Source organism: Lytechinus variegatus, chromosome 17, assembly GCF_018143015.1.
Source record: "Lytechinus variegatus isolate NC3 chromosome 17, Lvar_3.0, whole genome shotgun sequence".
Taxonomy (NCBI): Eukaryota; Metazoa; Echinodermata; class Echinoidea; order Temnopleuroida; family Toxopneustidae; genus Lytechinus; species Lytechinus variegatus.
Window position 1 is genome coordinate 14,882,388 of NC_054756.1, and position 20,830 is coordinate 14,903,217.

Consider the following 20,830-nt stretch of genomic DNA (forward strand, 5'->3'; position numbering starts at 1 on the left):
AGAGAGAAGAACGAAAAACAGAATTATGTGAAACGAAAAAGAAAAGGTGAAATTAGGGGGGAAAGGTGGAGGGTGAAGAAAGGGCAGAGAGAAGAAAAAAGAGGAGAAAATAATCGACATAGAAAAAAAAGAGATCGAAAGGGGAAAAGAACGGAAAACAGAAGAGGAATTAACGAATAAGATTAAAGAAGAGAAAGGGGTTGAGGAAGAATAAGGGGGGGGGGGGAGATTTAGAAAGAAGAGACCGACTGATCTGAAAGAAAATTGCGAACGAAAAGGGGGAGCAGTAGAAAGGAAAAAATAAAACACAAGAAAGACGAAAGAAGAAGGTAAGAGAATAACAGAGAGGGAAAGAGAGAATAGATCTGGGCAAAGTCGAATGGGACAACATGACAATGACTTTTAGGAAATGATAATTTCAATAGGTGTATTTTAAATGACTAATATTTTCAATCAATATCGTAAGTCCCGTATACCATTATCCAAAAATTAAAAATGCAGGCCTACTGCATGGTCCCATATTTCATTGGTCAAAGTCAGGGGCGGATCCAGGATTTACCAAAAAAGGATATTTTTTTTTAATACTTCGTACCCGCCAAAAAACTGACAAGCAAAAAAAAAAGAATAGAAGTCTTCGATTTCAAAAAGGGGTACATCTCGGCTTCAATGGCATTTTTACATTACAAATTTTGTTTTTTTTCTTCTCGGGGGGGGGGGGGGGGACGTGCCATCCCCTGGATCCGTGCCTCAGTTGTCGAAGTTCTGACATTTATTTCTTTCTCTATCGTTCATTCAAACATGATAAAAAAATTGAAGGCAAAAATAGTTGGAAATAATAAAGCCCACAAAGCTTTCATGATGAACTTTTTTTCTTTTGTTAATGATATACTGCAGATCAATTAACCCACATTCGCGAACATACAACACTTTTATGTATTTTAAACCCTTTATTTTGAAATTAGAGTTTTCTCATCGAAACATCCCGATCACTTGCAAATAATAAGAGAATCTTCATCACGTCCATGTTATGTTTTATGAAATTAATCCTCGCCAACAAACCGTGTTATATAAACACTTTGCGTTTACGCATGACCTTTTTCGCGAGACAAGCTAGCTATACACTCTAAATCAGGTAGGCCTATCAATCTATCGCTAACGCCCCCGCCTAGTACCAACTACCATTATTACAAAAATAGCCCTTTAGAAGTTGAATCCCGTTTGTTAACTTTCAGAAGCCCCCTTTTCAATTTCAGAATACCTATTGAAAGCGATGCTTTTGATCTTTCTTTTGAGGCTCATTGAACCGATCGATCGAGCGGACGGTCGGCGGACGCCGCCAGCTGTACTTGAGTTTAAATGAATAGCCAATCAACAATGGCGTTACGTTGCTAGGGGCGGAGCTTAGTATGAAGCGAAATTCGATGAAATCGAGCGTGCCAAGTATAAAAAAAATTTCGAACTGACCGAAAAAAAACACTCGCAGAAAAACTGTTTTTTTATCACTTTCCCGTCATCAAATTCACTCATTTTTTTCACACAGTAATTATGAAACATGGAAGAATCTAAAAATGAAAAAAAAAAATCTTCAAAATTTTGACTTTTTTATTAGTTTGTCGAATTTCTAGGAATTTTCATTTGCGACTTCTCTCTCATTTCGGTATGCCGAGTCACATTTGATTTGTGACGTCATATGCGAGCAGCTAATTCCTACATAGCGAATGGTAAAAATTCAATGAAATGTCATTTTCTCAGAAAATTGAAAATGGTTTTCACTGTTCCTTTTGTATATCAATATACAAATCATTTCACACCCGATCATGAATAGAAAACAAAATTAAGACATCAGGAACCATAAAAAATTTGAAATTCATGCATTTTATATTACATAACACATGGGGCAGCTGCTCGTTTATGACGTCACAAATCCAAAACTTTGAACTCTAATGATTTTTTTACTCTTCAACGGATTTTCCTCAAAACTTCACCAATATTTTTTACTATTTTTTCTGCTATTTTTACGACAAAGTTTTCTTCAGGGTGAACTTCCCCTTTAACAGAATGTAACTGAATATATACATGTAAAATTTGTCTGATTTTGGAAGATGTCAATGATGATGGTGAGGATGGTGGTGGAGATGATTTAAGAGGTGATGACTGCAATGATGATTATGATTAAATAAATGCTGATGGTGGAAACAAAATTGTAAAGCATTTATCATAAAACAACATAAATTTGCCAACACATAGCAAAAATTAACAATAGCACGTTATATATATGTTGCACAACTACTTATGCCGTGTTTGCATAAAATGAAGAAGAAAAAAAGTCCAATACATGCTAAAAGTCATTTTCATACAATAACGGATAACATTTCTAGATCTTTTGTGCCTTATACAGTGTACGTATATTTACAAAATTTTGCTTTTTCATATTGTGACTTGAACGCATCAAATTAAAATGGTAGAGAATTTGATTAAGCTTTCGTAAACATCTTCCAGTTTTTCATGAAGTCATGAGTAAATTATGAGCACTAACTCTAATCAACCCCCACCTGCCCCCCCCCCCCCCCCCCCCCCCCCCCCCCCCCGTGTCACATCTGACTTCTGATAGGATAGGGTCCAGTGCCTAATATTATTTGGACATTTTATTTCTTTATTGACATTATCATTGTTGTTGTTTTTATCATTATTATTATTATCATTATTATAATTATCACTATTATTATTATTATTATTAATTTCATTATTATTATTATCATTATTATTATTATCATTATTATTATCATCATCATTATTATTATTATAGTTATTATTATTATTATTGATTACTGTTATTATCATTGTTATTTTTGTAATTGTTGGAAATATCGTTATTAATAATGTTTGAATTATTATTTTCCATTTTTTTTTCAGGTTCCAAGCTGAAGCAGGTGAAGGAGGCTGCCCCTGCAGCAGGAGCAGCAGCAGCTACCATAGCAGAAAAGGAGAAAACACAATATGAGGGTAACTCTTATGCTCTTACGCTAAACCAGGGGGGCTGTTTCATAATGCTGTTTGTAAGTTAAGTGTCACTTTAAGAAAGACTGGTGATCATTTCACAATTGAATGTTCATTGGTGATTATTTGGCGTATAAGAAAGGTTCACCAGTCATTCTTTAAGTTGCTCTTAATAACTCACGAACAGCTTTATGAGACATCCACCGGGTTTCCGTCTTACGAAGAGTTGTGATCAATCCAATCAACCTCAGCTGTATGGAAATCCGTCATTGTCACGTGGGAAGTGACTTTTTTTTAAAATTATTTATCTACTGCTGCTTGACACCAAATAAGGAATACGTAAAAACTGAGGATTACAGTTATGAAAGATTTAATCAAAGCTCTTAAATCATTCTGTGGTCTCCTTTGATTTCTTTTACAATGATTTACATGAAAATATACATGAATGTGGATTATGGATAACAAAATATAACTTAACGGTAATCGTTGATGTGAGCCCCCATCATCCTATCTGGTCTGACATGCCCCACTCGGCCCTGGTGGTCGGTCCAGTTCCTGGCCTCCGCAGCTTGCGATGTCTCTTCCACTCGGCCTCGGCCTCCGCAGACTGTGTTACCCCTTGATGAGTAGCCCCCAGATAAGAGAGATGTGGCTTCAACGAATTAGTGGACGAGATCGAGCCCCCAATGATGACATGAATTTTGACCAGTCATGTCGGTGGAGAACCGGCGGCAGCTGGGGTCGTTATCTTGTCACCGACGTAGTCCCTCAGTTTTAACTTAAAACTGCCTACACGAACATCTATATATATATATATTTTCTTGTACAATCATTGTCAAAGAAATCAAAAGAAACATTGAAAAGGTTTGATTAAATCTTTCATAACTGCAATCCTCAGTTTTTACGTATTCCTTATTTGGTGTCAAGCAGCAGTAGATAAAAAATAAAAAAAGTCACTTCCCACGTGACAGTCATAATATTTCCTGCTAGAAATTTGCACAATGTCCTTTTGTAAGCAAAGAGGACCATACTGAATTGTCAAGAAAATGATGAATAAATGAATGAAAATTCATTTCTAGAAAGCATTTTGAATGAACACACATTTTTTGTTTTGATGGTGCTGGCTTTCCATAGTTGTGGTTGATCGGATCGATTGCAACTCATTGTAAGACGGGGTCCAGATTATTTACAATATACTTCAGAAGTCTACGCTACCGTACATGTACTTTGGCAAAAGGAAGCAAGTTACAAAAGTACCATTTGTTGTAAATGAGCAATGTGTGTTCGTCATTTACGTAGGCGTCAATGCAATTTAACAGCATATTTTCTTCCATTGAACGATCATTTCTTCTCCAAATTTGGCCTGAACGTGCAACATACATAGGGTGTTTCAGAAATGACAATAACCTAGATTTTGATGATGTGTCACTGGCTTCATTTTGTCAAAGTTGGGCAGTACTGCTTGTAGGTGTTCATTTACAGTGCTTCTGTGCAAATGATGCTAGGAAATGCGTGTTAACACAGATCATGATAAACAAAATTGACCTCCGATTGATCTGCTTGTGTATGATTGAGAATCATTTTGTATGTTTGAATATAATATTGGTTTGATGATTATCGATCAAAGAGATATTCTTACCCCTCCCCTTTCTTCTTTTCATTCTTCTCTTCTTTCCCTTTTCTTGGTTTGCCTTTACTTTCATTCGTCTTCCTTCTCCTTCATTGTTTCTTTTTATTCTGTGTTTCATTTTCTTCTTTTTCTTGTTGTTATTGTTCTTCTTCTTCTTCCTCATCTCTTCTTCTCCTCCTCCTTCTTCTCCTCCTTCTTTTTCTTCTTCTTCTTCTTCTTCATCTTCTATTTCTTCTTATTCCTCTTCTTTTTCTTCTTCTTCATCATCATCTTCATCTTTTTAAAACTTCTTCTTCTTCTCCTTCTTCTCCTTCTTCTTCATCCTCCTCTTCTTCTCCTTCTCCTCCTCCTCCTTCTTCTTCATCTTCTTAAAACTTCTTCTCCTCCTTCTTGTTCTTCTTCTTCCTCTTCTCCCTCTCCTTCTCCTTCTCTTCCTCCTTCTTCTTCATCTTCTTAAAACTTCTTTTCCTTTGACTTTTCTTCATTCCCATTTTCCCCTTGCCCACTCTTCTATCTCTCTGAATATCTATACATTTGCAACCTCCTCTCTCCTCCCCTCCTTCATCCCACGCCCTTTCCCGGTATCACCATTTCTCTTCTTTTGACTTCTTTTCTCATCCTTCTCATCCCCTAGATGGAGAATGGAAGTGCCTTGTAAAGACTGGTAGCCTGTCTACCAAAGCCAGTGTCATCCTGGTGGTGTATGGACACAAGAAGGTATCGGAACCCTTCACTCTCGGTAAAGGTGGGCCCAAGCTGTTCAGCCCAGGCAGTGAAGACAAGTTCAAGGTTTGTGAGATGTGTTTGGTCACCGGCCTTCATTTATATTTTGTGTGCATACAGACAGTGTACATGCATGCTATTATGCTGACTGTTTCCAACAGATTAGTTACATACATGTAATGTACAATATGCATATGAAATGCACATATCAGAGGTGGACCTACCAAGATATTTGACCAATCCAATTCGTCAAAAATCATTTGATGACATTGATAGAGTTGATCGAAAGAGGAATGTACTAATATGACAACATTCAACACCCTATTATTTCCTTTTTTTGAATCAATGCTGGTTTTGTACAATGATTGTCTGTAAAATAACATTTGTTTTTGTATATATGTTGTATCTTTAGGTCAACCTACAAGGTCTTGGTAACATCTACAAGATCAGGATAGGATTAGATTCCTACAAGGCCTCTTGGAGATTAGACACGGTAAGATATGGACCCTGTTGCACAAACCTTTAGCCTGGCTCGCTCCTTTGCGTTCTAATCTGCGTATTGCTGGGTTACATGTAGCTGAAAACAGCAATACATGGTTTGACGCAGGTTACAAGCTCGTTAAAGCTTGTATGAAGTTGAAGCAGTGAAGCGTGTTCATACGAGCTAAAGCAAGGTAATGTGACAAAAATTTAGCACTGATGTTGTGTCGATGCCTGCATGAGCCCCTCGCTGTTGCTCGTTGTTGCTCTTCCACGCCCGTCCGTGCTCCCATCTACTCATCACCACTCGCCTTTGCTTGTATGTAAACACATGGGGCATTGGGATACTTCAGTTCCCTTTTCAGTATAGATTATTTGAAAACCCTTAAATAGTTTTGCTGGGTCAGAATAAATTTATAAAAATGAATGAAGTATTACCAAAAATCATTTCAACCTTTGCGTACTGAATTGTTAATTTCTCATATGTTGCGTATGTTTCACACAAGGATTTCCTGTTTCCCCTAATGTAATGGGTTAGCACTGTAGCTATTCAGATGCACCCAAATAGATTATCATTGTCAGCTCACATAGGATTGCCAAATACATACAATCCTATCGCAGTGCATGGGATAAATCTGGCACATACAGATCCACCCATTACCTCTCTCACACCCCTTGATTTATGTAATTTTCAATGTTTGTAAATTATCCTTGATTTTTTTTTAGGTGAGTCTGATAGAGCCGTCCAGCGGTGACAAACACGTCTGTAAGTTTAAGAATCGTTGGCTGTCTCTGAAGGAAGATGATGGCGATCTTTGGAGAGAACATGCCATAGCTCTACCTGGGAAGAAACCTCTACCTAGTAAGTAATCTTAGGTGATGATGATGGTGATGATGATGTGGGTGATGTTGTGGGCGATGATGATGATGGTGATGTGGGTGATGACGATGATGATGATGATGGAGGTGATGATGATGATAATGTTGGTGATGATGATGATGGTAATGGTGATGGTAATAATGATGGTGATGATGATGATGATGATGGTAATGATAATGTGGGTGATAATGATGGTGATGATGATGTTTATGATGATGGTGATGATGATAATGTTGGTGTGGATGATGATGATGATATTGATGATGATATTTATGATGGTAATGATGATGATAATAACAACTTAGTCTTATATAGCACTTTTCATGAAATCATATCAAAGCGCTTTACAATGTAGAACATACAAAATATACAAACAAAAGTGAAATTAGAAATCTTATAACTAAGAGAGAAAAAAAATCAAGGACACTGTAAATGGGGCTATGTTGAATATGCTTTCTTCATGAGGTACGTCTTTGACGATGTTTATGATGATGTTGATTGAGAAGGTCACAGAGGAAACAATTTAGAAAAGCATGAAGAGCATAACTGTCTCTCCTCTTATCTTTTCCATGACACAAATTCTAATAATACAAATAATGATACATGTACAAATTCTTATGTTTTTTTTGGTCAACTACTCAAATTTTGGAATTAAGTTCAAGGACATAGAGAAATATATTCTCATGAGGGATTTATTGCAGCTAAATATGACAGCATTCAAAGCACTAGTTTCTCCCTGTCACTTCCCTTTTTGTTTTCTTGTTTGTGATTCTGCCCTTCCTGCATTTGTACATGTAACTCACCTTCATAATCAAATGCATTCATGTACACCCTAAGTCCAGCTTTCTTCAAGAGTTTAACATCATTATTTGATCATTTTGTTTACTCTCTTTTTTATTTACACTGAATCTTTGGTATTGTACATTTGGACCGTGTTATTGTATTCATCTTAATCTTTACACACACAAAACAAGAAGACAACATCATATCTATGTGTGCAATAAATCATGTCATATGATTCTGCTTTTTCTCCTGGACTTCTCCTGTTGTCAAATGAATAAATATGATATACCATGAAATCCAATTATGTTTCACCTTGGAAAAGTCCTCATATATCCTCTTAATGTTTTGTCCATATCTGCTCATTGGAAATCAAACCTTTTTATCTTTCCTGGACATCCAAGGTCAATGAAATTCTTTATATATAAACACATTTCAGTTAGTAAGTATTTTCTCCCGCTCAATTCATTCTAATCTTATTATCACTGACCCCGACGATAATTTGTACATCTGCTCTTCCAGTGATGCAGTACTTTGTTATGGTTGCCACGGGAACGGAGCCCAACTCGGCGACAGATGCCAACGTCTACATCAACATCTTTGGGGAGAAGGGTGACACCGGCAAGAGGCTTCTTCATAGATCTAATAATGATGATACATTTCTGGAAGGCCAGGTGAGAGGAATAAAGAAAGGATGGTGATGATGATAATGGGAGGAGATAGAGAGATGATGATGTATAGATTTTATAATGGAGGAAGTATGAATTAGATTAATGGCAGAAGTTAGTCAAGTGACCCTCAGTAATAAAAAAATACACTTCCCAATTGTATTATTTACATATGATTCATAAATACATTACATTTAGGTTCTTCAATTTATCATAAAGTCTTATCAAAATATAGTTAGGAGTATGACTGTATGTAGTTGTAGTAATAATGTATTATGTTAGTAGTCTGCTATTGAAAATTAAAAAAAAGAGTAAATATCCAAGGGTATGTTTGTAGATTGTGTGAATTTGAGTTAAGCTTTGAATGTGATGCTTTACAAATCTTCTAACAGCTGTTTGGAATATTTCTCATCTGATGGGGATTAATGGGCGAGGGGGCCGTTTCATAAAGCTATTCATAAGTTAAGAGCGACTTTAAGAACGACTGGTGAACCTTTCTTCCGAGTTGAACCATCGCCAATGAAAATGTTGGTGTATACCATTCACCACAAGAAGGGATCACCAGTCGTTCTTAAAGTCGCTCTTAACTTACGAACAGCTTTAAGAAACATCCACCAGATCTCTGTTTACCCCCTCCATCTGTCTAATATACGTTTCATGCAACATTTGTGTTGGTTTCAAAGTTTTGTAAAATGTTGAGTTTGTGCGGTTAAACGTGTCTTAACTTACCGGTATGTTTATATTATTACATGTACATGTATCATCAAATGATTTCAGTTATTGAATTTAATTTTAAATGAGCATTTTACTAAATTCATGATTTCAATTTGGCTTATTTTATTTTTTATGTATTAAAGGGTGGTTATCTCGACAAACCTTGATAGGTTTTTATGACCTCCTAATTCCAATATTATATCTCTTTATTCTCATTTGTATCTGTTTAATACTTGTTTTACATGTACCTTACATTTTCTTGCTTTATTATTGCACATTGTATTTGCTATTACTGTATTCTATACTCTGTATTGATTTTTATTGGAATTGAATAAAACATTGAATTGAAAAAAAAAATACAAACCTGTCGATGATGCCTTTCATCTTGGCTCACAGGTGGACTGTTTTGAGTTGGAGGCCGTATCGGTCAAGAAACCTACCAAGGTTGTGATTGGTCATGATGGGGATAGCCCCGGAGAGGGATGGTATCTCCAACAGGTCACCATCAAGGACAAAAAAGACTCCAAGACAGAATACATCTTCAAATGTGAAAGGTACATTGCTTCTTCTTTAAGAAAAATTCTCTACTGTAATAATCATTTGTATAAATCTGCCCCTGGATTGTTAGTAGTATTCATGCTAAGACCCCTGAAAAGAATATTCCATCTTTGTAGAATTGATCAGTTCAGATCAATTTATTTATTTCCAATAAAAAAAAATTACAAAAAAACATGACTGTATGTACATGTATACAACATATGAGCTAATGTAAACTACATTATTAGTGTAATGAAAAGTCTTTAAAAGTATGTATAATCTTGGAAATATTCCATTATTTCAGAAAGTTTATGAACAAAATAATCCTCTGACAAGCAAACTATAGCATGTTTCTGACATGAAATAAGCTATTAAAATCAGTATTGGAATATACCTTCTTCGTGGATCATTTCCACCTGAAAAGACTCCTATAGCATCCGACTTTGTAGAATGAACTATGGTACATGTACTTCTCCGTTACTTAAGAAAGTCTATCACACAAAACAAATGTTACATGTACATGTACATTGTAAACTGTATCTACTGTACATATATATTATAAAGTCTCTGAAAGTGAAACAGAGTACATGTTCAAGTATCTCACTCCTTACTTAGAATAATGACAAGCAATTTGAATAAATGTGCATACTGGACAAGATTTTAATTTCAATCTTTCTTGTTCTTAAATTGTAGATGGCTTGATGCAGGACAGGACGACAATGAGATTGAGAGAGAACTGGCACTCACTGAAACAAGGACGATAAAACGTAAGATCTTTGAAATGATTCGTGAAATGATTAAAATGGGCCGTCGGTAATGCTGGTCACTTATAAACCTATATTTCTAGATATTTGAAAAATAAATGTATGGTGACTTACTACTTGCAGCACTTTAAAAAAATCAACAGACTTTTATACATGTAGCATGTTACATGATGATGTACAGTGGTGCTAAAAAGTTAGTGAACCCCATCACAAAAATGAACATAAGTTTAAAGTGTATCTAAAACTTTTGCCATGTTTTAGATGTTTAATTGTGAAGTCAGGTATATAAATTATTACATTGAATGAAGTTTGTTTCCCTTGGCTCGCCGATCATTGTAATAATGTTGCTGTCCAGTCCATTAAACACTCAGCATGAAGGAATGCATTTTCTGATGGGGTTCAGTAACTTTTTAGCAACCACTGTACACCATGATGTAACATGTAACATGCTTTAAAAGTCTGATGATTTTTTTTTAAGTGCTGCCAGTAATAAGTCACCCTGCATGTATTTTTTCAAATACATCATATATCTAGAAATATATATATTCATATATCTAGAAATGGTTTTCCATATAAAGTGACCAGCATTATACATGTACCGACTGCCCATTTTAATGATACTTGTATATCACATTTGCAATAACAGTTTTAAGAGATTGAAATCCTAATTTGAGTTGATAATATTAGTTACCATATTTCTAATGCGAACATATCAACTCCGAGGAATGCTCAAGGTGCCTGACAACTCATCATAAATTCAAATATAAATAGTAAATTGGAAAAATATAAAATCATATATAAACAAAAAATCCGCTCAAATTCGTAAGGAGAGGGAGGGTCATGACATTGTGCATTATTCTGTTATTATTAGAAGTCTTTGTGAAATAGGCCCCAGATGATGTTAACTGTACAACTTCTGCAAACTGTGCATTCATTGTTTATTATTGAATAGATTCAAGGATGCTGCCAATAGTGAGTTAGTGTGTACATGTGTGCAAGTCACATATTCATGCCTCGATTCCTTAACTGTTGCATATTATCCAATTCAATTCAATTCAATTTATTCAACAATAGAAATATCAATTTACAAATCACACAGTGTTAATATCCAATAGATAATACAAGAAATGGCTAGGACCATAAAAATATCAAATTGCTTGTAGAGAATGGCCCAAAAAGACAATAGCATTTACAATATTTGCAATAAATACCCTTGAGCAAGCTTCATTACAACAACATACTCATAAATGTCCAGTATTTTAATGCAATAATCAACCATCTGTATGTCCATGTTGATAATTTGTGGAACATTCACTCCACTTTTGTTCACAGCAAATGATTGGGAGATATTCATTGTGACAGGCTCTATGAGTGAGGCCGCTCTGCCTTCACCGGCGACACTGGTGGTCTACGGAGACAAGGATAAGACGGAGGTTGTCCTGGAACCCCCTCATGGGGACGGATTCCAACCAGGCAGTGCTGAGACGTTCAGGGTAAGTTGAAGGCTCTTCAGGGTAATGCCATGAGGTTTGTACTTTACATTGTAAGTGCGATCTTATGTACATGTATGTGTCACCAAGAGGAGCATTTCATGAAGAGACTTTATTACCGACGTTTTAATCCAACTAGTACAGTTTTATCTGACAGTTGCCATAGTAACAGTTCTTCTCAGCCAATCAGGGAAAACTGTCAGATCTGACAACTACATGTATTGATGAAACGGTTCCCAGTCGTGGATCCAGCCGGATGAGACACAATACCATTTCAGGGGCCATTTTTTTAATTATTGGTTTCTGCACAATAATCTGCCTCTCAAAACTATTGTGTCATATCTGGCTCGATCTGCACCTGGTGTCAACCTCCTGAAATGATTTTTTTTCTATTTCATATGAAAATTTGTAACCCTCTCATATTGTGATGGGTTGAGCAGTGCATGAGTAAAGTAAGATTGAAGAAAAAAGGGGGATTGGACATACATATAGTTGATTATTCCATGGAATTGACCTTAAGTGCTCCTTTCGACCACAACTTAGAGCTGGAATCTTATTCTGTTTCTTTCACTTATACTCCACACATAAAATATGCTAGATCATTATATACTTTGAGAGGCATACCATATACATACACATGTAGCTCGAGTGCGACATGATGGTGCTGTATGCAGGTGTCACATGTGCACCCCTCTTATAGCACTTTTGGGGTGTATTTTGTATTTTTTTTAATTCTTTATATTTTATTTCATCTATATTTTGATCTATATATTATATTTTCTGCATGTAGGTCAATTTTGGCGATATTGGTAGACTTGTCAAGGTCCGGCTTGGTCACGAGGACAACGAGTCCAGCTGGTACGTGAAGACGATGAGGATGGTTGATCTGAATACCAACGAGGGGCAAGATTATGAGGTTGACCGTTGGATGTCCAGGAGCAATGATGACCGGGATGTCTGGAGGGAATTGGCTGCAATCTGGCCCGGTCAGAGAACTGCACCTGGTAATGCTTCTGTTACATCAATACTTTATTTTATCCAGACATCAAACATAGATAACTTTGATTATATTCACTTAGTATGCAAGCTGTTGGTGTACTTCTTAGACAGTCCAGTATAGGCCTGGGAGTAAACGTCGATTGATCGAATGGCTTGCCGCCGATCGCTAATCGATTAGCAAACTGATATTTTGTTTCTTGATTTTCTTGAAATGAACTTTCATGGACTTGTTTTTTTTTCTTATAATATAATCATAAACTTTATTGTATCAATTCTTCATTTTCATCACAGTTGCAAGATATTATGTCCAAGTATTCACCTCGACCGAACCTGAGGCCTCCACCAGTGCCAGCATCTATGTCAACCTGATTGGAAAGAACCACGACTCTGGCAAACGATACCTGGTCCGTCCCAAGACCAACAACAAAACGCCCTTCCAGTCCGGTCAGATGGACGGTTATGAGGTGGAAGCCGTCTTCCTGGGTAAGGTGTCAAAGGTCATTGTGGGGCATGATGGGAAGGAGGAAGGTCAGGGTTGGTGCTTGGAGAAGATCGTTGTCAAGGAGTCTAGGACGGCCAAGAATGAAGCCATATTCCCGTGTGAAAAGTAAGTTCTGCTCTTTATTGTTCTCTATTGTTTTTAAGGTGATTTTAATGACATAAAAGAAAAGGTAAGCATGTTTGTATGATTGTTTTTATGTGTCATAGGTCACTAGCCATGATAAGTACTATAGTCTTCAGAGAAACGGTACTTTTGGTCAGAAGCTCTTGGTATACATGTACAATATTGAGATGTATGTTTGATAATTATTATTCTTTTTTATTCATAATATGTCTAGCCATCATGTCCATATAAATGAACATTGTATGGGTGACAATGTAAAATTTCTCAGTACATGTATTTATTTAAATTTTCCCAAAACTTTTTAATTTGACCGTCAACATTCTCATTTACAATTATATATCTATTTTGTCTACAGATGGCTTGATACTGGGAAGGATGATGGTAAAATAGAAAGAACTCTGGTCCTTGGCAAGCCTTCAGCAGGTGAGTTTATCATTATTGAGAATAAAAGAAAAGGTATTTTTAAGCAAATTATCGACAATAACCTGTATTCTGATTAATACTCTGGTCTAAAGTTGGGATTTAATTATGAAAAGCCGATTGTGACACAAATCTCTAACAGAAATGACTGCCCATTTTGATGGATAATAAGACCAGAGATTTAGTCTCCCCACCCCCCCTCCCCCATCCTAACATTGTATCAGTGCCGGGGGGTGCAAATTTCTCAAAAACTGCACAAGATTTTATAGAAAAAAGTCACCGAACGATGTGGTTCTATCTTTTTGTATTACAGATTTATTACCCGCAAAATAACGGTGGGGGGGGGGGGGCTGAACCAGCCCCATTCTTTACTATTAGCATTAAAATATATAAGTGACACTTCAAATTTATTTATAAATGAGAGAAGACATTTTATTCAGAATTGCTTAAACTTTGCTCAATGCAGCCCCGAACACAGTCACATCGGCCTCTGCATCTGCTACCACGGACATCATCACCTTAAAATGGAAAGCTCCCTCAACGCCAGTCACCTCTTACATTGTGACCTGTGACCCACCTGACCCCAAGGAGTCAAAGGTCACCCTGAATGACCCCAAGGCTACAGAGGTCGTGTTCGGTGACCTGACCCCCGGAAAGGAGTACACGTTTGGTATCGTGGCGGTTAATAAGAAGAAAGAAGGGGAGAAAGTTACGGTTAAGGCTACAACGAGTGAGTACTAAAATGACTGGATTAATGTGTTGTTTTGGCTTTGCTAAATTTGCCAGATGGATCTAAACAATAGCATAAAATATTTATGTCCAACCCCTATATACATGTACATGTATGGCCTTATGGAAATGATTTCTCGCTGTTTTCTAGTTCATATGAAAAGTTTTAAAAATACTTTCAAATTATAATCATCTAATAATATATCAGTAATAATATATCTGTAAAGCGGTTAGACATGTCTTTCCGATGTAATAAGCGCTAATAATAATAATAATAATAATAGGCATTTATATAGCGCCATCTATCTAGAAATATTCTATTCCGAGGCGCGTTTTTTATTACTATTATTACCCCGGCTTTAGCCCGAGCTCCCTTTCAGCGCTCATGCATTCAAGGAATTAATCCTGCCAGGTACCCATTCACCTCACCTGGGTCGAGTGCAGCACAATGTGGATAAATTTCTTGCTGAAGGAAATTAAGCCATGGCTGGGATATCGCTACATATATATAAAAGCAGATTATTATTATTATAATAATTATTAATGGCTCAAGTTCTTCACTGAGGGGAGTGGGAATAGAGAATATTAGGAATCAGATTGGCATGTACAAAAGGATGATTACTTATAGAGTTGTCCATATTCTACGAAACTTAACTCCTAACAAATTTGAAACTTTCAACTGCTTGTTGATGGATGATACATGTATATAATTACCATATTTCTTTTTTTATTCTTTTTTTTTTTTCTTTCATAGAAAGATTTTATTCAGAAATCAAACACGAAAGCAATTCAATTTACAAAAGAATCATGAAGCGAACATGTTTACAACAACTGTACATGCGTGCTATTATCTAATGATATGACAAAGTTATGATGTTTTTGACTGAGAACCCTTTCAATTTCACAATAGCGTTTCAATACGCTCTTAAAAGAGCTAAAACACAACCGATTACCCTTACAACGTGTGGAAAAAATGAAATATTTAGCATAAAGAATATAACGGTTTACAGTAGAGTATTGAGCGTCAGGGCAACCAAACAAAAATAAATTCTTATTCAAATACACGTTATTGTTCAAATAAGAGGTTTGGAAGTTTTGAATAAATTGTTGAGTTACAGGGCAGTCCCAAAACAGATGTGAAATACTTTCAACAGAGGAAGAACAAAATGTACATAAATTAGATTCAGACAAGCCAATATCGTAAAGATGTTTGTTCACCCCCATTATCCGATTGAAAAGTTTATATTGAAAGTAGCGGAGTTTTGTAGAAAGACAGCATTTAAAGGGAATCATATACAATCTGTTCCAATTATTAACCGGTTCATTTAAAATGGATGCCCATTTTGATTGCGAAGTGGGGGACTTTAAGATTTTATCAACAGAAATTCTATGGATAAACTTGCATACCTTAAAAACATTATTTAAATTATACAACAAATCTTCTTGAGTTGTTTTACTCTCAACAAGATGTTGACTAAAATGTTTCCATTCATTGGGTATTGCAGAAATCAATGAATGATATTCAAGAAAATTACAATTAATTTTGTATTTTTGTAAAAAAGTTGTATGTGAGAGAAAATTGTTTTGTTCATCCATTAAATGTTTAATACTGATGATCCCATTTTTAAGCCAAAGTTGTTTACATAAAACTTTCCCATCTACTTTGATCAATGAGTTATTCCATAACACTTGATTCTTTATATTCAAATCAGATAAATTAGGAGAGAATGTTAAACGACTCCAAGTAATTAAAATTTCTCGAATGAATTGATTTTTTATTTGTAATATTTTGGGATCATCGTATTTTAAATTACATGTCCAAAACAATTCTCCTCCAAAGGTGACCAAGTTGTGTTCGAAAAAACATTTCCATTTTCCTTTATTTTCTGTGCTCATATAACGTTTAACCCACGCAATTTTCAAGCCAGAAATTACAGAAGGTAAATGTAACATTTTCAATCCACCTTGACTATAGTCTCCAATAATTGTAAGACGACTGATTTTATCCGTTTTTTCATTCCAAATAAAAGAGTAAATTAAATGTTCTAATTCTTTCAAAAAATCTTCAGGAGGTTTTGGTAATACAGACAACAGAAATATAATTTGAGAAAGGCCGAGTGACTTCAAAATAGTTATTTTCCCTATTGGAGTTAAATTTCTCATTTTCCATACTCTTAAAACATTCTTTATTTTCTTAAGCTTTGGAATAAAATTCAATTCAAATATGTCTTTTAAGTCAGGTGAAAAATATACTCCCAATAATCTAAATGGGCCATTAGAAAATCTTAATCCGGAAAAGGATATGTCTGGAGGATGTGCTTTGTAATAACCAAGTGCCACAATTTCAGATTTATTTCGATTAATGCAAAGCCCTGAAAAAACCTTAAATTCATCCAAAATATACATAATGATTTTAAGAGACTTGACGTCATTTATATAAAATGTTGTGTCATCTGCATAAGAGTTCAGCTTAATTTCTATTCCATTCACTGTTATACCTTTAATATCACTGTTTCCCCTTATCCATAAACACATAATTTCATTACAAATGATATAAAGAAGAGGACTTAAAGGGCAGCCCTGCCTTACTCCGCATGAAATTTGAAAAAATTCTGAAGCATGTCCATTATTCAAAATACAAGAATATATATCATTGTACATAACTCTAATCCATAATATCAAATCTTCACCAAAATTAAAATATTTCAAAGCTTGAAGTAAAAAGGACCATTCTAATTTATCAAATGCCTTTTCTATGTCGGCCATTAACATAAAACCGGGAATATCGTGTTCATTTGTAAATTCAATCATATCTAAGGCTAAGCGAATATTTTCACCAATATACCGACCATGTAAAAATCCTGTCTGGTCATTATTGATAATACCACCTAACACCTTTCGCAATCTCAAAGCTAAACATTTTGCAAGTAGTTTATAGTCGGTGTTTAAAATAGAGATGGGCCTCCAACTTTTTAAAAGCAAAGGATTTTGGTCTTTTTTAGGAATGAGATGAATAATTCCTCTCCTCTGATCCAATGACAATTTACCTTGTATAAAGGAATAATTAAAACTATTGATTAAAACATCTCCTAATTCTTTAAAGAAAAATTTATAGAATTCACACGGGAACCCATCCGTTCCCGGAGTCTTGTTGTTATTCATTGATTTCAGAGCATTAACACATTCTTGCATTGTTATAACACCTTCACATTTCTTTTGTAACTCTGGTGATAAAATATTGCATTTATCACCCTGAGGTAAAATATCGTAAAGATCAATTTGAGATGGATGAGATGATGTGAATATAGTTTGATAATAGTCTCTGAGAGAAATTAGTATTTGTTTTTGTGAAGTCACAATTATATGATTATCAATTTGTAATTTAGTTATAACATTCTGTCGTTGATTCCTTTTTTCAAGATTTATAAAATAACGTGTGTTTCTTTCACCATTTTCGATCCAATTAGCTCTTGCTCTTATAATTGCACCTGCTGTCTTTCTCTCATATAACATCTCAAGATCCTCTTTACAAGATATTATCTCATTTTTAATCACTTCAGATTGATTCTGGGAATAACTGGACTCAAGGAATTTGAGTCTAGCTATAATATTTTTTTCTCGAGCTCTACCTTGCCTGGCTTTCTCTATTGAATAGCCAATCGTTAATGATCTAATTTGACATTTAAGAAAATCCCAGAACGTATTAGGATCTAAATTATTCAAAAACATATTCTTGTTTTCTTTTATACAATCACGAACCAATTCCGTGTATGTTTCATCTTGTAATAATGAAGTATTATATTTCCAAAAACCTCTCCCCCTAGTTTTATTTAAAAAATGTAAATTACAAAATATCGCCGAATGGTCGGTTTTGAAACCAGGTAGGATATCACAATTATCAATTTGTGTAATCAAGTTGTGCGAAACTAAGAAAAAGTCCAAGCGACAGAATACATTTCTTGAATGCCAAGTAAACTTCTGGATATCAACATTATGAAAGCGCCAAATATCTACTAAATTATATTCATTCATTATTATATCAATTGAATTTAAAGAGTGCAAATGTGTGGTTTGGCGGCCACCTTTTTTGTCTTTGTTTACATCCAAAACCAGATTAAAATCCCCACCCCAAAGAACAGATTCACAATCAAATTCTTGTAACTTATGAAGTATTTCATCAAAAAATGTATGATTATCGTCGTTAGGACCATACACATTTATCAGTGTGATTTTTTGTTGATTTAAAATGGTATCTAATATTACAAAACGACCAAACTCATCGTGATATTCTTTATTAACAGTAATATCTAAAACGTTTTTCAAAAGAATACATACTCCTCGACTATTGGAGGTTCCATGCGAAAAGAAAACTGAACCCACTCCCCAATCCTCTACCCAACTTTTTTCGTTAGCAATGGTAGAGTGGGTTTCTTGTAAAAAGAAAATACTTTTTTATTCTTCCTGATATTGTTTAATGTCAAACAGGCAAATACTTAAATTTTTTAAACAATTATTCAGATTTTAGTATATTATCATACTGTTGTGACTGTTGTTACTCATACAGTTTATGTATGTGTAGTATTTAAAGCTTATTTTCAATCTATAATCTAGCTGTTTATTGTAAGATCCAGAAAAATGCAGAAAAAAATCCTAAGTCAATCATATTTTTGTAAAAATTGATGCAATATGTCAGCATGTCTTCTTTTACACTCATTTTTGTTTCCATATTTAGAACCTAACAAAGTGCTGGATGCAACTATTGAGAGTGCGCTGACCTCCATAAAGGTCACGTGGAAATCACCTGAAGGTCAACTGACCGGTTACCATGTCAAGGTATCTCCCTCGGACGCCAAGAAGTCTTCACTCAAGATCAAAGATGTTGCCACGACAACGGCCGAATTCGAAGGCCTGATGCCTAACAAGGACTACAAGGTTCAGATTGTCACGGTTGCCGGGGAAACCGAGAGCGAGAAGGTCACTCTCGAAGGAAAGACCAGTGAGTAAAAATTACATTTCATTGGATGCGGACACTCGGGTGCCATTTCGTAAGAAGTTACAACTTTGGAAACATTGATTGTGATTAGGTGCTGAACTCTGTTACCATTGGAATGAGTACATGTAGTTTCCATTTTTAATAGTGCTGTACATGTATAATAATGAAATGCTCCCTGTACATGTACATGTATTTCTTAAAGCTTATTATTGGCAAGCTTTTAGTGACTTAACTGAATTTGGCCAAGAGCAAATGTTGCTATATACATGTATATGCTTTTATTTTGCATGTGTAATTGATTGCATGTTTCATACATGTAGAACAGGGCACTAGTTACATTTATGTTTCAAGCTTAAAGATTTTGGTGATCAATACATTTATCTTTATAATGTCACTACTTTTAAGCAAATATCTTAAACTAACTCCCTTTGACAAGAAAACTGCATGTACTTGCACTTTTATATTGTTATATTTTTTGTTAAATTCTTGATGATTTGTCATATTATTTTCACAGTGCACATACTGATAACAGAGTGGCCTCTTTAATGTAGTTTGTTTCCATTCAAATTTATTTTCAATAGTAACTAAAACTAGGATTTACATTTTAACAAAGATTTGCCTGAAACTGCAATACAGTTATCCATTAAGAGTTTAACCACCTGTGCCGAAAGCGCAGAAACATTGTTAGCCTAACAGAGAACTAACGTAAGCTCAGTCACATCTTTCAGATTGTTAAGTCAAAAAATTTATGTCATTGTTAAGCAATGCATTGTTGTATATGTAACATTAGGCATCACTCCCACATTACCGACTGTTAGTACACTGTTAGCGCTAACAACGTTTCTGTGCGGTCAGTACCGAAGTAGTGTTGTAGAAAGTGGGTTTCACTTATCCCTTCTCATTACTCTTTGATTTCTGCTCCAGCAATGCCCGAACTGATTGTCCTTCCCGTCATTGACCACTCCACCTCCTCTGGAACAGACCACCTAGAGGTTTCCTGGAAGAAACCTGATGGAGATATTACTGGCTACAGGGCTGTACTACAACCATCGGAAGGTACAGTTCACAAGGATATTTCTGTGTTTTCCCCCTCCCAATGCGTTTAACCTTTGATTATAGTAAAGATAGGTTGTAGATTTAATTCTAGGAACCCACATCATTGTGTTACCTAGAGGCCTTCTGGCAGAAATCTACTGGCTATAATGTATTCCTACAATCATTCAGGAGGTACATTTTACAAAGTGCCAGTGCCACCTAGTGCTTTTATCCTTTCATTATTTCAGTTACTACTTAGGGTATATTGTAGATAGTGTTCATGTTCGAAATAATTTCATTGCCCCCCCCCTCCCCAGATTCATTAAATCTTTGGTTACTACTAAGTAACAGTTTGGGATAATATGT

The 20,830-nt window shown here is 35.3% G+C and overlaps 1 protein-coding gene across 11 annotated transcripts in view; it reads left to right on the forward strand.

The window, feature by feature from the left end:
- LOC121430484 overlaps window positions 1-20,830 on the forward strand; it is a 152,613-nt gene that overhangs the window by 79,043 nt on the left and 52,740 nt on the right. For all 11 annotated transcript variants that reach the window (XM_041627754.1, XM_041627753.1, XM_041627755.1 and 8 more), the window contains 14 exons: window positions 2,914-3,003; window positions 5,262-5,416; window positions 5,763-5,843; window positions 6,557-6,692; window positions 8,013-8,164; window positions 9,269-9,426; window positions 10,103-10,176; window positions 11,506-11,666; window positions 12,454-12,667; window positions 12,954-13,269; window positions 13,643-13,710; window positions 14,174-14,437; window positions 19,169-19,432; window positions 20,354-20,485. In XM_041627754.1, coding sequence (XP_041483688.1) covers window positions 2,914-3,003; window positions 5,262-5,416; window positions 5,763-5,843; window positions 6,557-6,692; window positions 8,013-8,164; window positions 9,269-9,426; window positions 10,103-10,176; window positions 11,506-11,666; window positions 12,454-12,667; window positions 12,954-13,269; window positions 13,643-13,710; window positions 14,174-14,437; window positions 19,169-19,432; window positions 20,354-20,485 — 2,265 coding nt within the window. The remainder of the gene's footprint in view (window positions 1-2,913; window positions 3,004-5,261; window positions 5,417-5,762; window positions 5,844-6,556; window positions 6,693-8,012; window positions 8,165-9,268; window positions 9,427-10,102; window positions 10,177-11,505; window positions 11,667-12,453; window positions 12,668-12,953; window positions 13,270-13,642; window positions 13,711-14,173; window positions 14,438-19,168; window positions 19,433-20,353; window positions 20,486-20,830) is intronic.